This window comes from Lissotriton vulgaris, chromosome 2_1 (assembly GCF_964263255.1).
Source record: "Lissotriton vulgaris chromosome 2_1, aLisVul1.2, whole genome shotgun sequence".
Taxonomy (NCBI): Eukaryota; Metazoa; Chordata; class Amphibia; order Caudata; family Salamandridae; genus Lissotriton; species Lissotriton vulgaris.
The window spans coordinates 403,419,252-403,442,186 of NC_141687.1; the positions used below are offsets into that span (position 1 = coordinate 403,419,252).

General features: G+C 45.7%; 1 protein-coding gene across 1 annotated transcript in view; it reads left to right on the plus strand.

Annotated features, from left to right (window-relative positions):
* LOC147730469 (cyclic nucleotide-binding domain-containing protein 2-like) overlaps positions 1 to 22,935 on the plus strand; it is an 822,009-nt gene that overhangs the window by 533,039 nt on the left and 266,035 nt on the right. Inside the window, 1 exon segment of the mRNA XM_086954071.1 lies at positions 6,755 to 6,942. Coding sequence (XP_086810197.1) covers positions 6,755 to 6,942 — 188 coding nt within the window.

The following is a 22,935-nucleotide window of genomic DNA, read 5'->3' on the forward strand; positions in this document are numbered from 1 at the left end:
TGTGGAATCGACCCAGGCATGGTAGGGGCTTGCGTGACATCCAGGTGAAGATGCGGACAGCGGCAGGTGATAGTTTGGGCCTTTGTTTCATGTTATAGTATTCCAGAGCGCAAATGTAATTTAGTGACGCTCCTGAATCCAGGACGAATTTTGCCGGATGTTCGCCTATTAGGATGTCCAGCTTCGGGTATCGCTTTAGACGGTCCGGGTCAGATACCATGCAAATGTATTTATCGCTGTCTTGAGATGTTGGGGTGTGCGATGAGGAAGACCCGCTGGATGTGTCTCTGCGTGATCGATAGGAGTCGGATGCGTGATGTCTGGTCCGATGAATGCTCTCGGAGCGGCTTCTTGACTGGCCAGAGTAGGCGGACTGGGCACTGGAATTTGATGAGCTGGAAGATCGGCTGTCCCTCCCTTTGATAGCTCTTGCATGGTGGCGGCGTGTCACGATGGCGAGTGTCATGGCCTCTGGTCGATGATGTGTGGGGTGACCGCTTGGCTTGGCATGCCACTTCAAAATGGTTGTCTCTCCCGCAGCGGTGACACCGCTGGCCAATTGCTGGGCACTGTCCTGAGTGTGGGTAGTCCTGACCACATCCGTAGCAGGTGGGCGCAGACTTGGCAGATGTGGAGTGACGCGAGCTTCCTTTGGACGGCACCTTTCGGGAAGAATGAGATTTGTGGGAGCTCGACGTCGGTCTGGATGATTTGGATGTTCTGTGTGACTGAACGCGTAGTGCGTGGTGATCTTTCTGGTCGGATTTATGTGTGCCCATTCGCTTGGCATAATCTTCTGCTTGATCGTTTATCCGAGTCAGCTCCTCGATTTCCTCCAGCGAATATGGTTTCTTGAGCAGTCGTCGACGGAGAGTTTCGGAATGGCACCCACCGATGATGCGGAGTCTCAGGGCATCTTCAGTTTTGAAGTTGTCGAAGTCGCAATATTGTGCTAACCTCCTGATGCGCATGATGAAGTCACTCATGCATTCGTCTTTGTCTTGCGTGGCTAGATGGAAGGTGTGTCGTTCATAGTCCACATTGCGTTTGTGAAGGAATCGTCTGTCAAGAGCAAGTTTTACTTCATCATAGGTGGCGGTCGCTATATTGGGTAGTTCTTTGATGATCTGTGCAATGTCTGGACCAATGAGGTTTCTTAGTGCCACTATTTTTTGTTTGGAGTCTTCCACTCGGGACCCTATCATGTAGTCCTCGAAGTCCTCACTCCACCGTTTCCACGTGGGGAACATACTGTTGCCTGGTGTTAGAGGTAGAGGCAGCGGTTGGCGCATGAATGAGGCTCCAATGGGGTTGTTGGCCATGGTGGGTGCGTCGCCCGGAGTGGATGATCCTCCTGGGTTTGATTGCGGGGCCGCTGTGGCTGTGGTTGCTTGTAGAGTTGGGCTCGTGTTACCAGATGAGCTATCAGGAGGTGGGTCGGACATCTGTACTGTCGCCTCGGAGGAATGAGTGAGTTTGCCTGGCTGTGCAGTGATTGCAATCTCTTTAGAGAGTTTCCAGGGTCTTCTGTGGCTCTGTGCGCACTTTGTATTTTAATTTGCACGTGAGATTTATTGCACGTCGATTGTAAGCTTTTGACAGTGTCCAGGCCTTTGTTTATGCGTGTTTTTTTGATTTTCGCGCTCTTTTCCGACTAGGATGTGTTGTTTTAATGTATGGCGCCTGACCCCAAGATGGCCACCATCATTGAGACGTGTGCTGTGTAAAGCGCCGGCGCCTGACTTCAAAATGGCCGCCGCGCGGGACGTCTTGCTTCTTACTTGGTGCCGAGGGTCTTGCCTTCCTTCGAGTCTGGCGTCACTGGGGGCTGCTGGGTGTGACTCACCCTCCGTCTCCAACTGCGGATGCAGGCAGCTTCTTCCTCGCGTCAGGATCCCCAGGCTGGTCGAGTCGGGACTACGCTCGAGTCAGGACCACGTGGGGCAGCGCTCTGGCATATGCGCTCCCCTTCCCTCGTTGTTGGCAGGCGGCTCTCGCTTCGGCAGACAGGAACTGCTCAGGCCACTCGGTGAGTGTATAGGTCTGCACCTCTGGCGTTAGGTCGATGTTGGCAGCGCCGGCGTCGGTTTGAATTTTCGTGCTCTTCGCGCTGCCGGCAAAGCAGGCTGCTGGGCTCGGTGGTCGGCCGCTCTGTTCGGCTGGGTGATGGTGTGGTTGGTGGGTGTTAAGGGAATCCCACCCTCGTCGCCATTGTCAGGATCACCCTTTTTGGAAAGAAACACACCGAGGCGGAGGCTCTGTTTCACGTCTATCTTTATTGCCTGTCAGCCTCAGACTGACTTACAGACTAACCTTGTTTCCTGTTGCCTCACTTCCTTTTCCTTTTTCCTGCTCGCCTGTCCTGTCTCAAAGGTCAGGCGAGACGACGTGACACGGGGGATTGCCCGGTGCCCCTTACAGACAGTCCGTCCCTGTGCATTTGTGCCACATGCTGTCCACTGCAGGACCACACAGGAGCCACTCCCTACTCACTCATGCAACTGGTCAAGACGTGCTCTCACTATCAGGATGCAGGCGGGGTGAGCAGGTAGTCATGGGCTGTCTGATCCTTCAGATTGGCGCTTCTTGCCTGTAGGTATTACAATGGTATTGGACTCAACTCTGGTTGTTCAATGCTCCATGGGTGGTAGTGATGATGCATTAGGCATGGCCTGGCTTGATGGAGTTGCCAATGTGTGGTGAACCTGCACGATACATGCCGATGGCTTATAATTGATAGTCGCAGGCATTCTTTCTTGGATCTTTGATGCCTTGGAGTCATGGTAGCCAGGTGCTTACATCCTTTCTTTGTGGAGGCATCTGCGTCCTTCAGCCTAGATGCTCTGAGTTGCTAAGCCACCAGTTACTGTGTCTAGATGGTTACGCTGCAAAGTGTGAGTCAGAGACTCAGCTTGCATATGGTTGCAGCCTACTCTTGATTTTCCTGCTGTTAGGTCTCCAGGTTGTCCTCATTTCACATCTGTGGCTTGTTTGTGTAGATAGAGGCACTCTATCAGTGGATCAAGTCCTCTCAAGCGTGCATGTCAGGCCTGGCTATTCCTAATCTTCCCTCCTAGGCTTCGCCGGTTGTCAGGTTTCACATTGTGCACTGGCTGGTTCACTTCCTTCTCTTTCTCTTTTGAACTTCAACATGCATCTTCTTTCTAATTATGCTGCTGGGACTTCTTGTTGCTGAGTCTCTTCTCTTTCTGGGTGCAGAGGCATGCAGCTTCTTCACGACTGGCCAAACAGGGTTCCTCAGTTGTCGACTGTCTCGGTAGTCAAGCCACCAGCCTCGAGTGTTGGGTCTCCTTTTTTTGGATACTTTGTGGTGAATGGCCATGCATTGCATGTTCCCTCTTCTGGGACCTTCTTGGAGCTCCCACTCTGAGCCATGGTTCTACCTCCTGCACTCTGAGGCTTTGCTGCCTTCAGGTATGGTTGGTGGGGTCTGGAATGGTGTGCAATGAAGGTACAGGGGGATGGGGTCCTAATGTCTGGGCCAGGGTCTCTGGTGTCTTGGGCTTCTGTCTATCTTCTGTTTCAGTCTTGCTTTCCTTGGAATTTCCACTGGTTGTGGTCATTTCAACCTGGCAGGCATTTGCGGTAAAGGTGGTGGTTCTGGGATATGAACACTCATTCTCCTTAGTAACTGGCACCTCATGCTCCAGATGTCCTCTTGTGATGCCTCCACTCATTTGTGGAGGCAGGGTCAGAATGCTCTTCTCACTCATGCCTCTTGACTTGCCCAACTCTTTCCTCTTCTCTTGGGGCAATGGCTTCAGATAGTTTTGTGGTAAGACCGGTGTAGACCATCCAGGCTAGGGCAGCTTGCTGGCATGGCAGCCATGACAAGCAGCCTTACAGTATAAGTGCGTCCTCTGGCAGCGCTCTGGTTGCCCCGGAATACAGTAGTCACCTTTCTTTCCTTCCACGCTTATGAGCGGTGTCGCTGCTTATCAGTGCTGTTCTAACGTGCGAGGACACAGGAGGCAGGGAACAGCTTCTGACGTTACACCTACTTGGGGTGGTTGATGGGCATGGTGTGGCTCTGTGTTTCTCCTCACCTTTGGACAGCGGTGGAGGTGTAGGCACGCAGAACAAGGCCCTCTCAGGCAGTGTCCACCGGTTTGTAAATTTCTTATTTTTTCTTTACTTATTTTAAACCTGAAGTCACATCCTTGATTCCTAAATTCAAGAGGACTACTTCACCTTAGTAAATCACTTACTACCCCATTCAGCAACAGATTAGTAGTTACCAACCGGTATTGCTGTTGCATCCCAAGATGCATGCCTTACTGACTTGTAGTTTAGAAGGAATTGCAATACATGACCCTTACAAATTGGGGTACAAGTCGAACACCTCATTTTACAATTCATAAAAGCTTTTCAAAAATTGTAAAATTGGGTTAATACACTGGAAAAAAATTGTAGTCGCAAAATCCTTTTGTTCATCAGGCCCATGATGTGAAACATCTATTTCCAAGGCAATTCCGCCTTCCATGTGGGGAAATCTGGGAATAGTGTAATTCGAAAGCCATGGAAAAACTGATCTTTGTGGCATCTGCACATCTATGTACAAACTTTCCGCATTGAGATTCCCATGATGTTTTGACTTATGCTGCTTATTAGATTCTTTGATGGCTAGTTTCAACAGTACATTGTTTTTTCTTCTGGACATCCTAAAGAACCAGTTTAGTAGCACTGTCAAGTACACACACTGTGAACCTAATTTTGAGTTTGGTGGACTACCCTCTCTGCCAAACCCTGGGTCCACATGCCTGAATTACAGGTGGGCGGGCATAAAGTAATAAAGTATGTCAGAGATGGAGCTACCTTGAGCTCAATCACCGAAGTTCTCCTTCGATGGACCATCAGAGGTTTACATATAACTAACCATGGGCAGAGTTCGCAAAGTTGTGCTACGCAAAACCCAGCAAAGTGAGCTTTGCAAGGATTGGCGTGCGATAGAAAAATGCAGTTCGCTGTGATTTTCAGTGCCGGATGCTAGTCCGCATCGTGCAATCATCGCAAACAGCACCATGCACAGCGCATGCGGGCGCTGCTTTCCTTTCTGCCTCTCGTGTAGATTTTTATTTGAGGCAGCTTTCTCAACGCGACCGGACAGTTTCTCAATGCCAGAAATCTTGCCAGGAGGTTTATTTTCCACACTCGCGCTCGCTAACTTGAGTGTTGACCATCGCGAACTAGGAAAAATATCGCCAGGAAGTGGATTTTCCTCGCTCGCGCTCACCAACATGGTATTGATGAACGCGAAAAAGGAAATAAGCTCTGTCCGCGGAGCAGAGTTTTTCGGAACTCGCAAGCTCCGTGTCACGCGGACTGTGCAAAACTCCGCAAACTCCACGAGCGGAGCAGAGTTCACCACCCAGGCTTACATATAACACCCTTCAACCGCTTTAGAGTGGGTGGTGCTATATATGTTTTTAACTGTTCGTTTCACCTGGCGATGAGAACAGTAAAAATATTGATACCTACATCATAGGAGCTGCCTCCTAGAGTGTGAGGGTCATTAGTTTTTGCTTTTTTAAAACAAAATCCTGCTATTAACTTAATAAACTTGTTTTATGTAGCGCTAATTTGGCCCAAAGGTATTGGGTATCGGAGCACTTTACATGAGCACCAGTTGCTTACACAGGACACATTGATTGTTGTAGGTGCAGGGATATTAAATGATTTGCCCAGACTCACAGGATGTTGAGCGTTATTGCAGAGACTCAAACCTGGTCCCCAGATTTGAGATCAACCGCCCTAGCTGTTAGGTTACATCCTCTCTTCCCCTGTTCGAATTAATATGCACTTTCAGTTAAAAAAAAAACGAAATTGAGATTAAAGAGTGAGGTATTTCGGTACTTGTTACCACACAATCAGATATTGGCATATTCATAATGAAGCAGTAGTATGAAGGCACACAAATTATGGATTTTACTTTCTTAGCAGCTTGAACACGGGCGGGGGTGGATATCACTGGGAAGTTATGCGTAGAATATAACATTTAAATCACTGTTTTGAGTTCCTTTGACTTTCATTAGATAAGGTGGTCTCCAAACCAGCTCCTACGCACTACTGCAAGAGTAAAGTATTATGGAGCTATGAGTTGGAGAACATATAGAGATAAAGCCATGGCTGGATGGAGGGATGGATACATGAAGAGAAAGACAAAGAGAAGAGGGATACAGAAAAGGATGAGTGGATAGAATGACTAGTTCAAGCATAGAGAAAAGGAAGGAAAAGAGAAGAAAGGAATGAAGTAGCAGAAAACAATGACGAAGAAGGATGGTTGGAATGAACAGAAAGACGAATGAGAGGGAAGCTGGAGAGGAAGAAGAGCGGAAGGAAAAAGATAGAAATAAGCAAGGAAAGGACATTCAGAATGGATAACAGAAAGACGTATAAGGAGTGTAAGATAAGATGGAGAAAGCCAGGAAAAGAGTAAGGGAAGTAAAAAATAGGTAGCTGAAAACAAAAAAGGATGATAAAAAGGTAGGAAGTTAAGAAGAAAGATAAAGACTGGAAGAAGTAGTGAGAGAAGCATGGAAGGAATTTCATAGTTTTGTCAGGGGAGCAAATCCTGAGCCACTGTCAGACATCATCAAGTGTTTGTAAGGAAGCAAATGTTTATTTACGTTTTAAACTCTGTAAAATATTGTCATTCTGTTTAAGGTCTTTATAAAATGCACAGATGATATACCCCAATGGAAAGGCATGACAAGGTTATTTTATTTTGATGCAGAAACCATCAGCAGAAAAAGATATGAAAAGATTATGGTGAATTCACTTTGTGTTTTGGATCCCATCTATCAGAGAGCTCCCCTTAACCACCTGCCTGCTAGGCTTCAGGAGCAACAAGATGAAGAGCCGAAATTCACATTACCCCCTATAATGACAGAATCAGACAAACATCTACACGAGCAGAAACGAGTCAGCGAAAGGTAAACTGGAAGAAAAAGACCTCTGGCAAATGGTATCTATTGTGAAATTCCATGCTTTGTTGTAACAGTGTGAATGGGACTGTCTCTCTCATACCATAACGTTGGGTGTCATGCATGCTTTGGCAGCTTCTTTATCAGTCGAGGAGTTTATTTGGCCTGGATTATATTTTTCCCTAAAACTAATTTTACTGGCAAAAGAGCAACAGCCTGTTTGAAAAAAATAACAGGGCCTATTCACAAACTGCATTGTGTACTACAACCATACAACGAAATGTTATTCATAAACCTACGTGTGGAGGACTCCTCTCCTTATTTCTTTGTGCGGAGATCTGCTCCCCTGCTGCAGAGATCTTCGCACTCTTGCGTTTAGGTGATAAAAGTAAACTGGGGAAGGACGAGTGTATAGCTGGACAATGGGGAATACTTACTATTAAATAGGAGCAGTTAAAGGAGAAGTAAGGAGGGCTAGGCAAGGGATTAAGGAGGGACATTCACCAACCACAAAAGAGTAAGTCCATTGCAATTCACAAACTTCCCATCTATAGTTACTACAGCCAAAATAGATCCAAAACAGTCGTAAATGTACTCCAGCTCAGAGCTGGAGTATGTCCAGCACCACCATTGGCCGACCAGTGGTACTGCAACACCCTTCCATAGAACACAATTAGGTAGAGACTTAAAAATAATATATAGGAACTCATGTTAAAATAAATTAAATGATTTAAACTATTTAAAAATGTAAATACTTGTATTTAGTGTCCAAAATATTTAATTAGGATTTTTTTGTAAACATGACAAACAAAAAAGATACAGTGTTGGTATATGTAATACAATATTGCTAATACTAAAATATTAGCTTAACAATATCCACATACCAAAAATGTACCATTGTCATAAAAGCAGTCAAATTATAAAAGTTGAAAAAAGGGAACAAACGAGGCTACTCCTCAAAACAGTAGTTATACAAAACTGTTAATAGGAACAAATAGAGTTATTAAATATTTTATGAATAAGTTTTAATATAAACCTCAATTGGTTTCCATAACTGTTGAAAAGACGATGTATTTTTTAAGGGTCCTTTGTCAGATAATTGAGCATCAGATCTAATAAAAAATAACATATGACCACCATGCATGAATTGATATTGTTACCGATGATTTCTAATTGGAAGCAATGGATTTAATAGTAATAGAGATAAGGAGATTAAAAAGTTTAGATTAGGGCTCCAATAAGGTGGATGATTGGATTTAAGATTTACCAACAAGTATGCTGTAAGTGAGAGTCTCAGAAATAGGAAGTATTTTAACAATGATTTCCCAAATATTTTTCCAGAATTGAGCTAATATATTACATTAAAAAAGCATATGTTTCAAAGTACCATCATAACATTAGTAGTTCCAACAAAGTGGGAGTCCATAAGTTTACCCTTAAATAATTTATATGGAGTCGATAGACAATTGAACAAAATAAAGGCGTTGGTTTGAAATAATGATACAGGAAACCATCCTGAAATATTGATGGACTATATTTGTCTCCACTCTTTTAACAAAAGATTCAAGGAAAGTTATGCATTCAAAAAGTGGATAATAAGGTAAGGTTAGTAGCATTTTTACAAATAAATTGTTTATATAATATGGAGACAGTATGTTGGGAAGCAGAAAAAGGTTTAATACAACTTACCGAATCTGGAGTCTTAATTTGGGGTAGCACATTTGGAAAGGTGTTAAGCAGAGACAAAGAAGTTTATATTTACCAGCTTGGGTATTGGGTAACATAAATCTGTCCTGTAGTTCAGAGAAAGATAATAAAGCAGATTCTTCCTACATTTCCTGGAGAAAGTTAATGCCAGTCAAAATCCATAATTTCCAGAATACGAATGTAGGATAACATTTTAAGGCAGGTTTATGCCAAAGGGAGATCGTAGTGGAATCTGAAATACGTGATGAAAAAGATGCGTCAAAATCAGCAATAATCAGTTTAGTGGATGCAATAATGGGGGAGGATTTTAAAAACATATTTGAATTAGACATGGACAAATGCGATGGAAGAGAAAATGGTTATACTAAATTGCACTCAATCATTAATCATTTAAGGGAATAGTTAGGGTCCAAGCATGAGAACCAAAGGGAACCTTGTTTTAAAATAAATGCTTTATGATATTGGAAGAAATCGGCCATACCATATCCTCCATTCAGTTTTGACAGTTTAAGTTTAGTGTAAGCAATACGATGGGTTTTGTGATTCCATATTCATTTTGAAATAAGCTTATCAAATTTTTGCTAGACTGTGAGGCGGATTTATTTTTTATTATTATTATTAATTTATTTATTGGCATTTCAACAACTTACAATCAAGGAGCACAACATTTGCACATGTAAGACAATAATACCAGAATACCCAGAGGCTAAGGCATTACCCCCCACTCAGGTGACAATGTTGTCATATATACAATACACTTCCTCATCTCAGGCATCACCAGTACTCTCCGCTCCCACCCCGCCGCCAGCAGCAGAAGACTCATTCCGAGTTCTTTAAACCAGGGTCTCCACGTCAGTGTGTTGTGATGCGTCCTCCCGTGTACCCCCCGTCTCCAAAACTAAGTGTGTCTCACTCGAATCACCATCACCCTGTACAGACCTCCTCTCCAGGTACTGCGCCCAGTAGTTCTTAGGGCGGTTACGGGGAGGGAGCAGCTCACTATACAGTTCCGTTTGTGTGCAGCAATATAACATGTCATTAGACCATCTAGCTAGCGTCGGGGTCGGCCCTCGCATCCAGGTGAGCGCGACGCATCGTTTGGCAACTAAAAAGGCCATGACCACAAGCCTCCGTCTTGCAGGCGCAATATCCTTAGAATACCCCAGTAGGGCCAATAGTGGGGATGGGGTCAACGACAAATCGGTGACTCTATTCACATCATCATATACCGCACACCAGAAGTCTGCGACCTTCGGGCACAGCCAGGCCAGATGCAAAATATCAGCAGACTGTACCCTACATCTTTCACAGCAGGGGTTCTCTCGTAAGCCATATCGGAACAAGCGCTCAGGGGTGTAATAGACCCTATTAAGGAACTTAAAGTGCATTAGACAGTGGCGGCCATTAAGGGACTCTCTCTTAATATTAGCGCAGTAGTATCTCCATTTTTCCTCAGGGAGGTCAGTGGCTAAATCAGTCTGCCATGCTAGACGTGGCTTAGCATAATGCGCTGTCCGCTCTGCTAGTGTGATGCGATATAGGCTCGAAATTAATTGAGCCGGCGTCTTAGCAGTGACTACAAAGCCATACATCAAGACCGTCATATCCTCTCCTAGCAGCCCCTTCAAGGAATGCCTCACCCTATGGAACTGGAAGCGTGGGAGAAGCAGGGTTCCAGAGTCGTCCTCCGGGTCCAAATCTTCCCAGGTGCAAGCCCTACCGTTAGTGAAGAGGTCGCCCATGTTGATGAGGTTCAATTTAGTTAGGGCAGACAGCACGCCTTTATCCCTACAAGGACTAAGCCACGAACACCATGTCAGTCTGGGAGGCGGAATTGTATGGGGATCATAGACAAGGTATAGAAAATAATTTGGGCTAATACCATTTTAATGGTTTAAAGTTTCCCTCACAATGATAAGTGTAGAGTGTACCATTGACAATTTCTTTCTGTAATTTTGGTAAATAGTCACAGTTGAGAGTAATGGAGTGTTTTAAGGGAAGTGGAAAGAGTATACCTAAATATCTGATTTTCTCTTTTTGCCAAATAAGTTCAGTATTGTCCAGTACTGAGGGTGTACAGTGCACGTTCAGGGGAAAAAATCTGTTTTATGAATATTCAAGGTGTAACCAGAAACAGTAAAATATTTACGTATAACATCTAAAACCACCAGTAGAGATGTAGCTGGATTGCTAAAATATAATAATAGGACATCATCCACATAGGTAGACGTTTTAAGGTTAACATCAGCTAACATAATTCCTTCAATATCAACAGACTTTCGAATGTGGAAAAAAAGGTTCAATTGCTAATAAAAAAAAGAAGAGGTGACAATGGGCAGCCTTATCAGGTTCCTTTATAAAGAGAAAAGAGATTTGAAAATTGACCATTAGTAGAACGTCGGGCAGAAGGGGAGCCTTATAAAGTCGATATAATTTTTATAAAACTGTTACCAAAATTAAAAGAAGAGAGTGTTTGAAAAAGAAATTGCCAGTGAACCTTTTCGAACGCTTTTTCCGCATCTAAAGTTAGTAGGCCAGTAGGAGAGGTATGGGTAGAGGCCTTATGAATAACATGAAAAAGGAGTCTTATGTTATTGACAGAGAAACGTTTTGACATAAATCCAGATATATGAATAAGGGACAACAAAACTCGAGCTAATCTGGTGGCAATAATTTTTGCTAAAAATTTACAATCCGGGCTATTCAGAGAGATAGGACAATAACTTGAAACTTTAATATGGTCTTTATCTGGTTTAGGTAAAACTATAATTAACTCCTCTGTAAAAGAGCCACCGAGCAGACCAGATTGAGCACATGTAGTGAACAGATGATGTAGGGTCAGCAAAGGTTTTATAACATTCTGCAGGAATACCATTAGGGCCAGGAGATTTTTGGGGTTTAAGCGACTGAATACTAAATAAAAATTAATCTGTTGTGATATGGTTGTCTAATTAGATTTTGTCAGACTGGGAAAGTTGAGGAAGATTGGCAAAGGTTAAAAAATGATCAATTAATTGAGAATCTAGATGGTTCGGGTTACTATATAATGTAGAGTAAAATGTAATAAATTCATCTATAATGTCTGGGGTAGATACAGCAACGGTACCATTGTGACTATGGATAACGTGAATTTAGTGTCTATCTTTGTTGATATGCAGATAATTAGCTAAGAGTTTTCCTGACTTGTTGGCATTAAAAGCAAATGTAGCTTTCCAGTTGGCAATCTGTATACCAGCTCTTTAATGCAATATGGAATTATACTTGTCTCTAAATTTTTTAAGTGTGGTTTTAAAATCAAGATTCTGTGAAGAGATGAGCAGTTGTTCAAATTTTGCAATCTGATTTTCTAGGTGTAATAATTTGGTGTTAAACAATTTATTCTCATGTGCCATTATAAAAAGAACAATTCATCTTAAATAAGCTTTAAAAGCATCCCATTTGACAATAGGGGAGGTAACATCATCAAGGTTATGTAAAAAGTATTCATGAATACCTTTTAAAATGGTATGAGCATCTTGAAGAACAACATCAACATTCATGCGCCAACTGGAATGAGAGACTGAAAAATTACCTGTTTGTGAGTGAAGCTAAATGATTGCATAGTCTGAAATTTCAATATTACCAATAATAGACCAAGTTCTAGTTTTCACTAAGTCTCTAGACACCAACAAATAATCTAAGCATGAGTGAGAGCTGTGGGGAGTAGAGAAAAATGTGAAATCTTTCTGGGTGGGGAAATGTAATCTCCAGATGCCAACCATTTTAGTGTTTTTAAATAACGTTCTGAGAGAATGAAAGGCTTTAGGGGGAGGACAGTCTATCTAAAAGAGAGTCACTAATCAAATTAAAATCGCCCCCCAAAATTAAGGCAACATTCCAAATGTTGAAGAATCTCAGAAGTAATACGAAACCAAAAATTTGGGTTATCTGCTGTTGGACCATAGATATTAATTAGGTGTAAAATCATATCTCCAGTTTTAACTTTGACCAATAGAAATCTACCATCTGAATCAGATTTTTTGTCTAGATTTTGTAGCTGAAGAGTTTTAAAAAAAGAATAGCCATGCGATTCTTTTTACCTTGCGCAGGGGAAGAGATATTCTGGCCAACCCACAACTTTAACTTTATGAGAATTATTCATCGTTTATGAGGTGAAAAAAAAAGTAAGATAGAGATAGAGTGGAGGAATTACAATATACAACAGGAGTAGTATACAAGACCAGAGAAACAGCCAATGGATATGTAAGACATCAAAATGAAAGAACAAATATATGTACCAAGTAGGAGAGAACATACATATACAAAGAAGAGACACGCACATGCATCCAAAAATAGATAAAGGAGGAGGGTGGTACACCTGCACTAAAAGGACTATCATTATTATAACCGCAGTATTACTGGCAGGATATCAAATAATTAGCACGTGGGGGGGCGTGGCCAACCGGGCAGCGAGATGGCCGCTCTGTGAGCGAGCTCCGCCGGCTGCGTGTATTAATCCTGGGAATATCCTTTCCCTGTAACACCCAACGTTCCAAACTGCAAGGCAACCGTGCGCGGAGGCCCAGGAGATAACCCGATCGAAATTCTGGGGCGATTCATCGGGAGAAAATCGAGTTATGCACCAGTGAAGACAGACGGAGACTACACGGAAGTGGACGCCGGCTGCCTTGGAGCCTAGACTGTGCAGAGACTGCTGCTGTGGCCCGGGGATCAGCGGGCCTAAAGGTAACCCCTGCATTGCTGTGCAGGAGCGCACGGGCAGAAACGCTGTGATAATTGGCGGCACAGGAGGAACTCTGAGCAGCCGGGGCTGCAACACCTACTGATCTGCCGCTTACGAACTTAACAGCACTGAGTCCTGGTGGCGGGGCCGCCATTTTGTGGAGCGCTTGCACGGGCGGAGGAGTGAGTGCCGAGTGAAAGCCTTCCCTAAGCAGACCTGAGTACGGCCCCAGACTTACACACGAACACCTGGATACGGGCCGGGGGGCTGATCAAAGCACGCGTTCGAGGCCGGTGGGGGCAAGAAAATCAAATTGCACCATTAATACGTAGGAGGCACAGGCGACATTCACAAGAGCTGGCCGCACGCCCGGGCTGGAACGAGCACCGCAAACACCCGACCCAGGCAGCGAAACAAGACTTAGCACTACTTTGCCACGCAGTGCATCAACAAGAGGGATCTCTGTGGCGTGAAGACTGGCAACTGCACTATGGCACCTGAGTGACGACTGTGCTGCCAACACGCCGCCTCACCTGCAATAGGTGATGAACTAGAAATAATGCCCGGCCAATAACTTACATCTGCCACCACCCAAAACTGGATAAGCGTGTGACCTAAGCAGTTTGCTGCGGAATACGGGCAGAGTGAGGGCGGCCCTGACCCCTTCCTGGTACAGACGACCCGGATTCGCAGCAAGTGCACAACGGCTCACAAGAGCGGGATACCAGCACGAACAGTGAGTACGCAAGGCCAGAGAGGCCCAGATCAAGAGACAGAGTGAGGCATTGAGCTGGGCACATCATACAGTTAAGGCGCAGCCAGGACACAGTCGTTTTTGCCCACAGACGACAAGGCACACACACGGTGGCACAAAGACACAAAGCGCCAGCATTAAGGCCTATAGGGGTGCAGTCGTTGTGAGGTGTTTACTGAGAGGGACACCACACTTGCATAAACAGTTGTCAGAATATCTGCGGTCATCCTGCTTTAACCTATTATTTAGGGACCAGTGTGTTGTGCCACCACCCTATACTCGGATGTGCAATGGAGTTGCACTCCAAACACAGGCCACACCCTTGAGGTTTATGCTGCAGTTGGACACCTTGCTTGTGACTAAGGGGATGCTAGTGGAGAGTGCAGGTCGCTGCTGATCTGTACAGCAATATATGTGCAGCGCTCACAGGCACGCGAGTGCAGCGGCGCCTACGGAGTAATCCTAGGAGTAGACACACCTAGAGTTCCACAATGGGTGCGAACAATGATGCAAGACAACCCAAACTCACTTTCGAACAGAAACGGCAGGCCAAACAGAATGCAGCAGACCAGGAAACAGCGGAAACGCCCTCACAAGGAGCTGACTCGGATATTGATGTCAAGGCTCTGATGCTGGAGGTGAGATCGAGCCTTAGAAGCATAGATACCAAACTTGACGCCATGTCATCGCAACTAGAGACGGTGAAAACAAAGGTGGACACACACGAAACAAGACTGGACAGCCTTGAAAATAGGCACACAGAGTGTTGCGAGTTCCAACAGGATGCCAAACAACATATCACTAACATCGAGAAGGAGCTGCAGTTCCTCCGTGCAAAGACTGACGATTTAGAAGCGCGTTCTTGGAGGTCCAATAAATGCATCACAGGCATTCCGGAGACGACGAACACTGGCAGAATGGAAGTGTATGTGTCTGACCTATTACACAAAATCTTTGACCCAGCCCTTTCGCAGGTGTTCACGGTCGAGAGGGCACACAGATCGCTTGGGAAAAAGCCACCGGTGGGATCGACCCCACGCCCCATCCTTGCAAAGCTGCTGAATTTTCAGGACAGGGACCTTATTCTACGCCTAGCTCGAGAGAAGAGTAAAATCACACACAAAGGTAACAATATCTCCTTCTACCCTAACTTCACTCCTCTGGTGCAATCCGCTAGAAAATAATTTTAGCCGGCTAAAAGTCTACTGCTCCAAGTGGGAATCCAGTACTCCCTTCTATATCCTGCAAAGTTAAGGGTGGCGCATGAAAGTACCACTCATCATTTTACTGATGCCCAGTCTGCATTGAAATTTGCGAAACACATTTGTGGCTCTGGGGCGAAAAGGAAATCGCCAAGATTGCGGTTGGAAGACGGCCATCTAAGTGACAATGACTGATAATACTGCTAGTGTACAAAAACGGCTGTGTACATATTTCACCTCGCACTGCTCTATAGGCAGAAGCTCTGATACACCTGTAATGCTAAGATAAATCTGATTGATCTGTGACTGGGTACTGAATTGCTGTTCTGTCCATTGGGTCAACGCGGCTGACATAAGCTACAACTCTGGTTTTCCGCTGAGGCTGATGGTACAGATAATGTGACATGGTTAACGTTGGGAATGGGGAGGGACTGTTATAACGCAGCCACCCTGTGTAAGCAGGGGTGAACGCCTGGAGCACCACGCCCTCATGAGGTGTCTCCCACTGTTTTTGTTTCTTAGTTGCTATCATGCTATGCGTGTATATCGAGGGGTTTTGTCGCGTATCTCTAGGAGGGATTTATCACAACCTGATTGGGGGGTTGGTGAGGGCGGGGGGTGGTGGGGGGAGTTGGGATGTTTGATGGTTGCTGCGATTTGGTGCGTAAAAGGATGCTATATGACAAATGCTATATACGGGGCATTGCTGTGCTTACACTGGGTTGGAGTGCTTGGGGACACTGTGACAGGCACCGGACTGTGCCTTGCGGATTTGAATGAATCACGTAATGGGGGGTGTTAAATTGTGGACATGGAACATTCGGGGTCTTGGGGACTACAAAAAAGCTAGGCTGATGCATGGGATGCTTGCTAGACATAATGTGGATATCTGTTTCATACAGGAGACGCACATCAACTCCACTCCCTCGCCTAAGTTGAAGCACTCTAGGTGGTCGCAGGTGTACTCTGCTATCTATTCTAACTACGATAGGGGTGTGGCGATACTCATTCGTAGGGGCCTAGACTGGAGGGAACATGCTGTTATACTAGATAAGGAGGGGAGATACGTCATTGCACACGGCTCATTGCAAGGTAGGCCGCTGGTGCTAGCAGCTGTTTACGGCCCGAATGTAGATGACCCGGAATTTTTTCGAAATGTTTGGGCTCAGATCATGTTGCTGGATTGCTCGCAGATTGTTGTGGGGGCGATTTCAATGTGGTACTTAATGATGAATTGGATCGCAGAGGCGCGGGGAGACCCACTGTCAGACGAAGTCTTCCTCGGAATCTGATGCGATGACATAAGGGCCCACCTCTCGATACCTCCAATTCTGATTGTAATTATTACACAGAATATTGAAGTGATCAAGCGGGGGGAAAAGGGTAGTTGGGAAGGGAACAGCTGGGAGGGAGATCTGAAAAGGAAAAAGTTAGACACACACTAATACCTATTTACTTATATTTCAGTAAATTTTCCTTAATGCAAGCAGCAATCTAAGCATGGAGTTTTCATGTAAAACTAGATTCACTTCACAAAATTCTGTGGAATAATATCGCAATTAAACCTCTTGCAATTTGACCTTTTATACTAATTATTCTCCAAATGCTTGATATTTCTTTGCACATAAAACATCTGTACTTTTCTGATAAAACTCTCAGAAAAAATAGCACGATTTACATTATCTTCTGTAAATTGTTCACTGTTAGATAGTATCAAAACCTTTAAACTTGTTCACATAGCACGAAACTGTGTATTGCAAAACACTCTAATTTTGTCTTGTTATAGCTTCATAATCAAGTTGCATGTAGAAAACATAAGCAAGAGATTTATCTTGTTTCTGTGCTAAAACAATAACTTTCTATTCAAAATATTATGTTGGGTTTACTTCATACCAAAAACATTGAAGATTTCTAATTCCTTAAATAACATGATATAAAAAACTGAAACAGCGTTTAAATCTTTCTTGCTCTTTAGATTCTGTAAATACAAAAAATAAAAACCTTTTTCTGCATTAAATCGCCTTCATACCTAAAGAGTACGACCTACTCTTAATTATAGGTTCATCTGCAAACTCTGGACCCCAAAGGAAGAAATTCCTCGAAGAAATCCGGTCCAAAACCACCTTCTCAAAGACTGCCGGAGAAGCTACCAACTCAAGAAGCTCCTCCGGAAAGGTCTTCTCCAGCGCGGCACACACGAATCTGCATTAAAGGGTTAAACAGCATACCAAAACACAGAGCCTGCCTGGAATCAACCTCCTTCTCAGAAATCTCCAGAATAGTGAGCACAGATCCTTGGGTGTGGTCACGTACATCAACGTAACCACACCCGCGTAATTTCCCCTGCTTGCGGCGTTGAAATGTGACAGCATGCCAAATTGCACGCATCTCGCGGTACGCGGTTGCCAAAGTGCACGCATCTCGCGTACCCTGCCAAACCTCACTCATCTCGCGTACCCTGCCAAACCTCACTCATCTCGTGGACCATAGGGAATCAATGGAATTTTTAGAGCAAAATACATTTCCAAAGCTTAGCCTGCCCTAGCCCTATAACAAAGCAACCACAAATGTCCAGCAGGGGAAGACCCATGAGTCTTTCCACATAAACGTTTGGGACATGGCCGAAGGCCAAATGGGGCGGGCCCTAGACCGCAAGCGCCCCTGGGCCTGACACCCACGCATGCTAGAGAGCGCCAGGCGATTCTTGATGTGATGGATGAGGGCTTGCTGTCTGATGTGTGGAGATCTAGACATCCTGAGGAAATGGTGGGAACATGCATAACGAGCCATCATGCGGCCTGGTCCCGCCTGGATTACTGGCTTGTGTCTCCTGATGTAGCGTCCTAGGCGGTAGAGGTGGATATACAGGCCAGATCACTCTCGGACCATGCCCCCTGCCTGCTGGAGTTGAGGGTACCCGATGCCCCTAAGAGAGCGTTTTCCTGGCACCTGCCCCCTCATGCACTCACAGACTCTGCCTTCACGGAAGAAATTAGGACGGATATTGTAAAATACTTTGAGGAGAATGAGGGCTCAGCATCTACAGAAGCTATAGTATGGGATGCATTCAAGGCGGTGATTCGAGGCCAATGTATCGCTAGACAGACCGGGGTGTTGCGGGCTATCCGTCATACGCTGGCCCAGCTTGAACGAGAGTTAAAAGAGCTAGACCTGGCCTTCTACCAGAACCCCTCTCCGGAATTAGCAGGCCAGATGAAATCCAAACTGATCGCCTTTAATGAGGAAGCACAACGGGAAATTAAATTCCTGGGAAAGCAGGCGGAGGCCCGCAGGTATGGGGAGGGGGACAGGCCGACAGGGGGACTGGCACGACTGATTTCTCCTAGCACACATGCACACTACATACATGCCATCAAGCATAGTGAGGGGACACTTGTCGTAGGCCAGGAAGCTGTGCTTGACACATTTGCCGAGTTTTACAAATCCCTATACACCACTAGACAGCCCACGGTCCCAGCTTCCCTGGACAGCTTCCTACATTCCATTGCCATTGTCTGGTTTAATGATTTCCACCGCCGTTATATGGATGTCCCTGTCACTGTCCAGGACATAACCCAGGTAATTAAGAGCATGCCTGCGAATAAAGCTCCGGGCCCGGATGGCCTGACGACAGCTTTTCACAAGGCGTACGCTGAAGAGCTGGCCCCCAAACTTCACTCTGGCTTTGCTGAAGCCCTGGAGTTGGAGTCCCTGCCGGACTCGATGCGCGAGGCCTTAATCATAACATTGCTGAAACCAGACAAGGACTGCCAGGTCCTCGACTCATATCGCCCCCTTTCCCTGATAAATGTTGACGTTAAGATATATGCCAAGATTATTGCGGACAGACTTCAGCCCCTGTTGCCGATGGTGGCACTTCCGGATCAATCCGGGTTTATACCTGGCAGAGCTACATCACATAATCTCAGGACGATCTTTTCCATTTTGCATTACCTAAATCCCTCCATACAGGCCGCAGTGATCTTCTTGGACGCCACTAAAGCGTTTGATTCGCTTGAATGGCCCTATTTATTCAGGATTCTAGGCAGGATGGGATTTAGCCACAACTTCATAACTTTGATTAGGTTGTTGTACGACGCACCCAGGGCACGAGTCAGAGTGAATGGGCTTATATCTTAGCCTTTTGCCATATCTCGAGGGACCAGGCAGGGTTGTCCCTTGTCCCCACTACTATTTGCCATAGCCATGGAGCCCCTTGCGGCCAGAGTTCGACAGCATCATACTGCAAGAGGTATAGGCTTCAGCTCCCGAAGTCTGCTGATTTCCCTGTATGCCGATGACGTCACGTTGTACGTTATTAGCCCTGCTGTGAACTTGAACCCCCTGCTGCGAGAATTTGTCCGCTTTGAGGGTCTGGCCGGGGTGTCCATTAACTGGTCCAAATCTGTCGCGTTTCCATTAACTGACGCCACCAGGGAATCACCATCTGACTACCCCCTGCGCTGGGAGCCGGACGCAGTTAAATACCTAGGGTTTTGGATCAGCCGCGATATGCAGGAGCTGTGGACCCTGAATTTTGGCAGAGCAGTAGCCTGGCTGGAGGGAAAGGTGGAAATCTGAACTAAACTCCCTCTGTCTCTGGTCGCGAGAATAGCACTGGCAAAAATGGTGGTCCTCCCCAAATTCTTATATCTGTTTGTAAATATTCCGATACCCTTAACAGCGCACTTCCACGCGCGTGTGCGGTCGCTGTTGCTGACTCTTGTGTGGGCTGGTGGCCAAGCGAGAACATCTTGGGCGTTGCTCACGCTCCCGCTGCGCCAGGGCGGCCTGGGAGCTCCTGACATGAAATTGTACTTGTTGTGTGCGCAAGCGCAATTCCTACTCTTTTGGGCTTTTCCCACCCCCTACCAGCCACACGTTGCGGTGGAGTTGGCTGTAGTGGCCCCGTCGCCACTGAGCGTAGCGCTATATGGCAGGGTCTCCCGCCCGTCGAAAGACGTGGACACTGTGGACATGCTCCGCTGGTTGTGGCGCGAACTGCGTAACAGGGCGAAGCTCCCCCTGCTATACGCACCGGCCATTCCACTAGGCGGTAACCCAATGATGCCTTGTTTGTGCGCTGGGGGCGAAGTCCTCACTCTCCGAGGGCAAAACCTGCATACTTTTGCTGACCTTTACCCAAACGGGACCTTCAGGGACCTGGGCCTGTGCGCGGAAGGTCAACCCGAGTCATTCTCGGACCTACTCCTGTATCATTCACTCAAGGAATCCGGTAAGGCACTGTGGCCTCAATTCCCGGAGGAACCGCTGCAACTCCTTGCCCTTCAAAATTTACTTTCGGGACCTTCTCCTAAGAAGCTTGTGTCACGGTTGTACAACTGCATGCAAGATCAATTCCCCATTACTGTGCCTTCTTCTATGCAAGCCTGGGGCGCTGACCTGGAGACGCCCCTAACGGAGGAGCAATGGGAGTTCTGCTGCAGACAACTTACGGCATTATCGCCCAATTACAGGTTGAGGTTGGTGCAATTCAAATTTCTACATAGGTACTATCGCACGCCATTGTCCCTGCATCGTATGGGTGTCAGAGATGACGCTACGTGCTGGAGGTGCGGCTGCGAAGATGCGTCCTTCTTGCATGTGGCATGGAGCTGCCCTAAAGTTGAGGAGTATTGGTCCAGCACTTTCGCTGCCATTAATCAAATCCTGCACAGAACTGATGAGCCATCCCCACTTCTGGGACTGCTGGGATATGTTCAGGACACCTTACCCAAACGCAGGAAGTTGCATGCGTTGCTGCTCCTCTATGCCAAGATACAGGTGGCGGTGCACTGGGGTCATAGGGCATTGCCTACATTTGCTGCTTGGGTGAGGGATGTGACATATGGCAACGCGCAGCTCGAGCACTACTGGAAGACGATGCCCACCGTTTCTCAACGTAAGGACATATGGGAGCCATTCACGCAGTGGTCGCGAGAGCGCGCAGATTCCCCCGCTTCTGGGCACTCGCCTGCAGGAGAGATCTCTGACGATATGGGTTAACATCTCTGGTACTGTAATTAAGACCTCATGTAGTGGAGAGACCTGAGTGAGACTGTACTTCATGGGTGTAAGTTGAGCTAGGTGAGGCCCTGATTGTGTCTTTATGCCGATGACTCTACATATTTTGCTGTGCCCCTCCCCTGGCCTGATGATCCCATGTGTGAATCTACTCCCCCCTCTTCTCTTAAACGGTTGTGTACCGCCTGTCCGGTGTGTTCCCCGCTGCTGTCTGCGCGTCCGCGGTGTGGTATCCTACCTGGACGCGCAGATCCTTCCAAACTAGTAACACCATGCCCGTTCGTTACTCCTCCTCTGCACCTGAGTTGGTTTTGTTGTTGTTTTTGGGGGGGAGAAAAGGGTCTGCAATCATTGATTGACCCGCACTGGCGGATCTCTGCACCGTGATGCCTGTATACCTGTATTGTTGCTTCGCCGCTTCTTTTCCTTTGATGGCACATTATATGTTTATTGACCCCAAAAATGTAAGACAAGTTGCTTTACTACTGTTACGTATGCTTACTGTCCGCATATCTCCGACAGATATACTAATAATGCATGGTACACTGTACGTTATGACACTTTGATCATGATGCAATTTATTCTGATGGCGGCCAGCCTCCGGGTTGTTGGCGCAACGCTGTGTAACTTCATAAGTCTCTAATAAACGTCTTACACCAAAAAAAAAAAATCAAATAAAAATAATTAGCACTTGGGCTGTGTGTGGTATAGATGTAAGTTCCCTCAAACAGAAATGTGTAAAAAATATAATCAATAAGGGGGATTATCCCTTAAGGACTAGAACCCTCACTCACCCGTAGGTGACATGCTTCATCATATGGGTTCCTCCTCCCAGCAGGAAATCCTAGTCCTGCTGAGGGATACAACTCCCTCACTGTGAGGGAGGAGCTCAGGGATGCTTTTCATATGATGTTCCCTAGTGTGACTAGGATGCTAAAATCACATATGTGAAAGTATAGTGTGGGGAGGGAGCAGCGCAAAAGAAAAAGGGAGCTAATAGTGATCTAAAACTGCCTAGGAAGATGCAAAAATTCACTCTTTTTATTAGGTTGCTCTCGCTGGCAGGGTTAAAAATGCAGTGCGTGGAACAAAATAGATTTAAAACTGTTCACTAAGTAAGGTTGACATGTTTCAGCCAGATGATCAACGTTATGTATCAGTGGCTTTCTTCAGGACCAAAAAAGATATTTGAAAATCGATGCTGCTAATGATAATCTAGTGCTTAAAATATAATAAAGATAGATACAGCACTAGTAATCCTGCGAGACTGTAATAGAATTTACCGGGACAATCTGTGAAGAGAGAGAGAGAACAAAACACAATAGCACTCACAGTCAGTTATTCGTGCTTGACTAGTGACATATTGTGATGTATTCTATCATCAATGAAAAACCAATCAATATTGCCTAGAGATGCACTTACCCTCATACGTAGGATAAGTCACCTCACCTCTACCTGGCTACAGCTCAGGGGAGGAGGCCCTGCTCTGTGAGGAAATAAGAATGCTTAATCACGCCTATTCAATTTTCATGGTGAGATTATTTATATAGTAAAAGCAATTACTCAAGATATGTTCTAGGC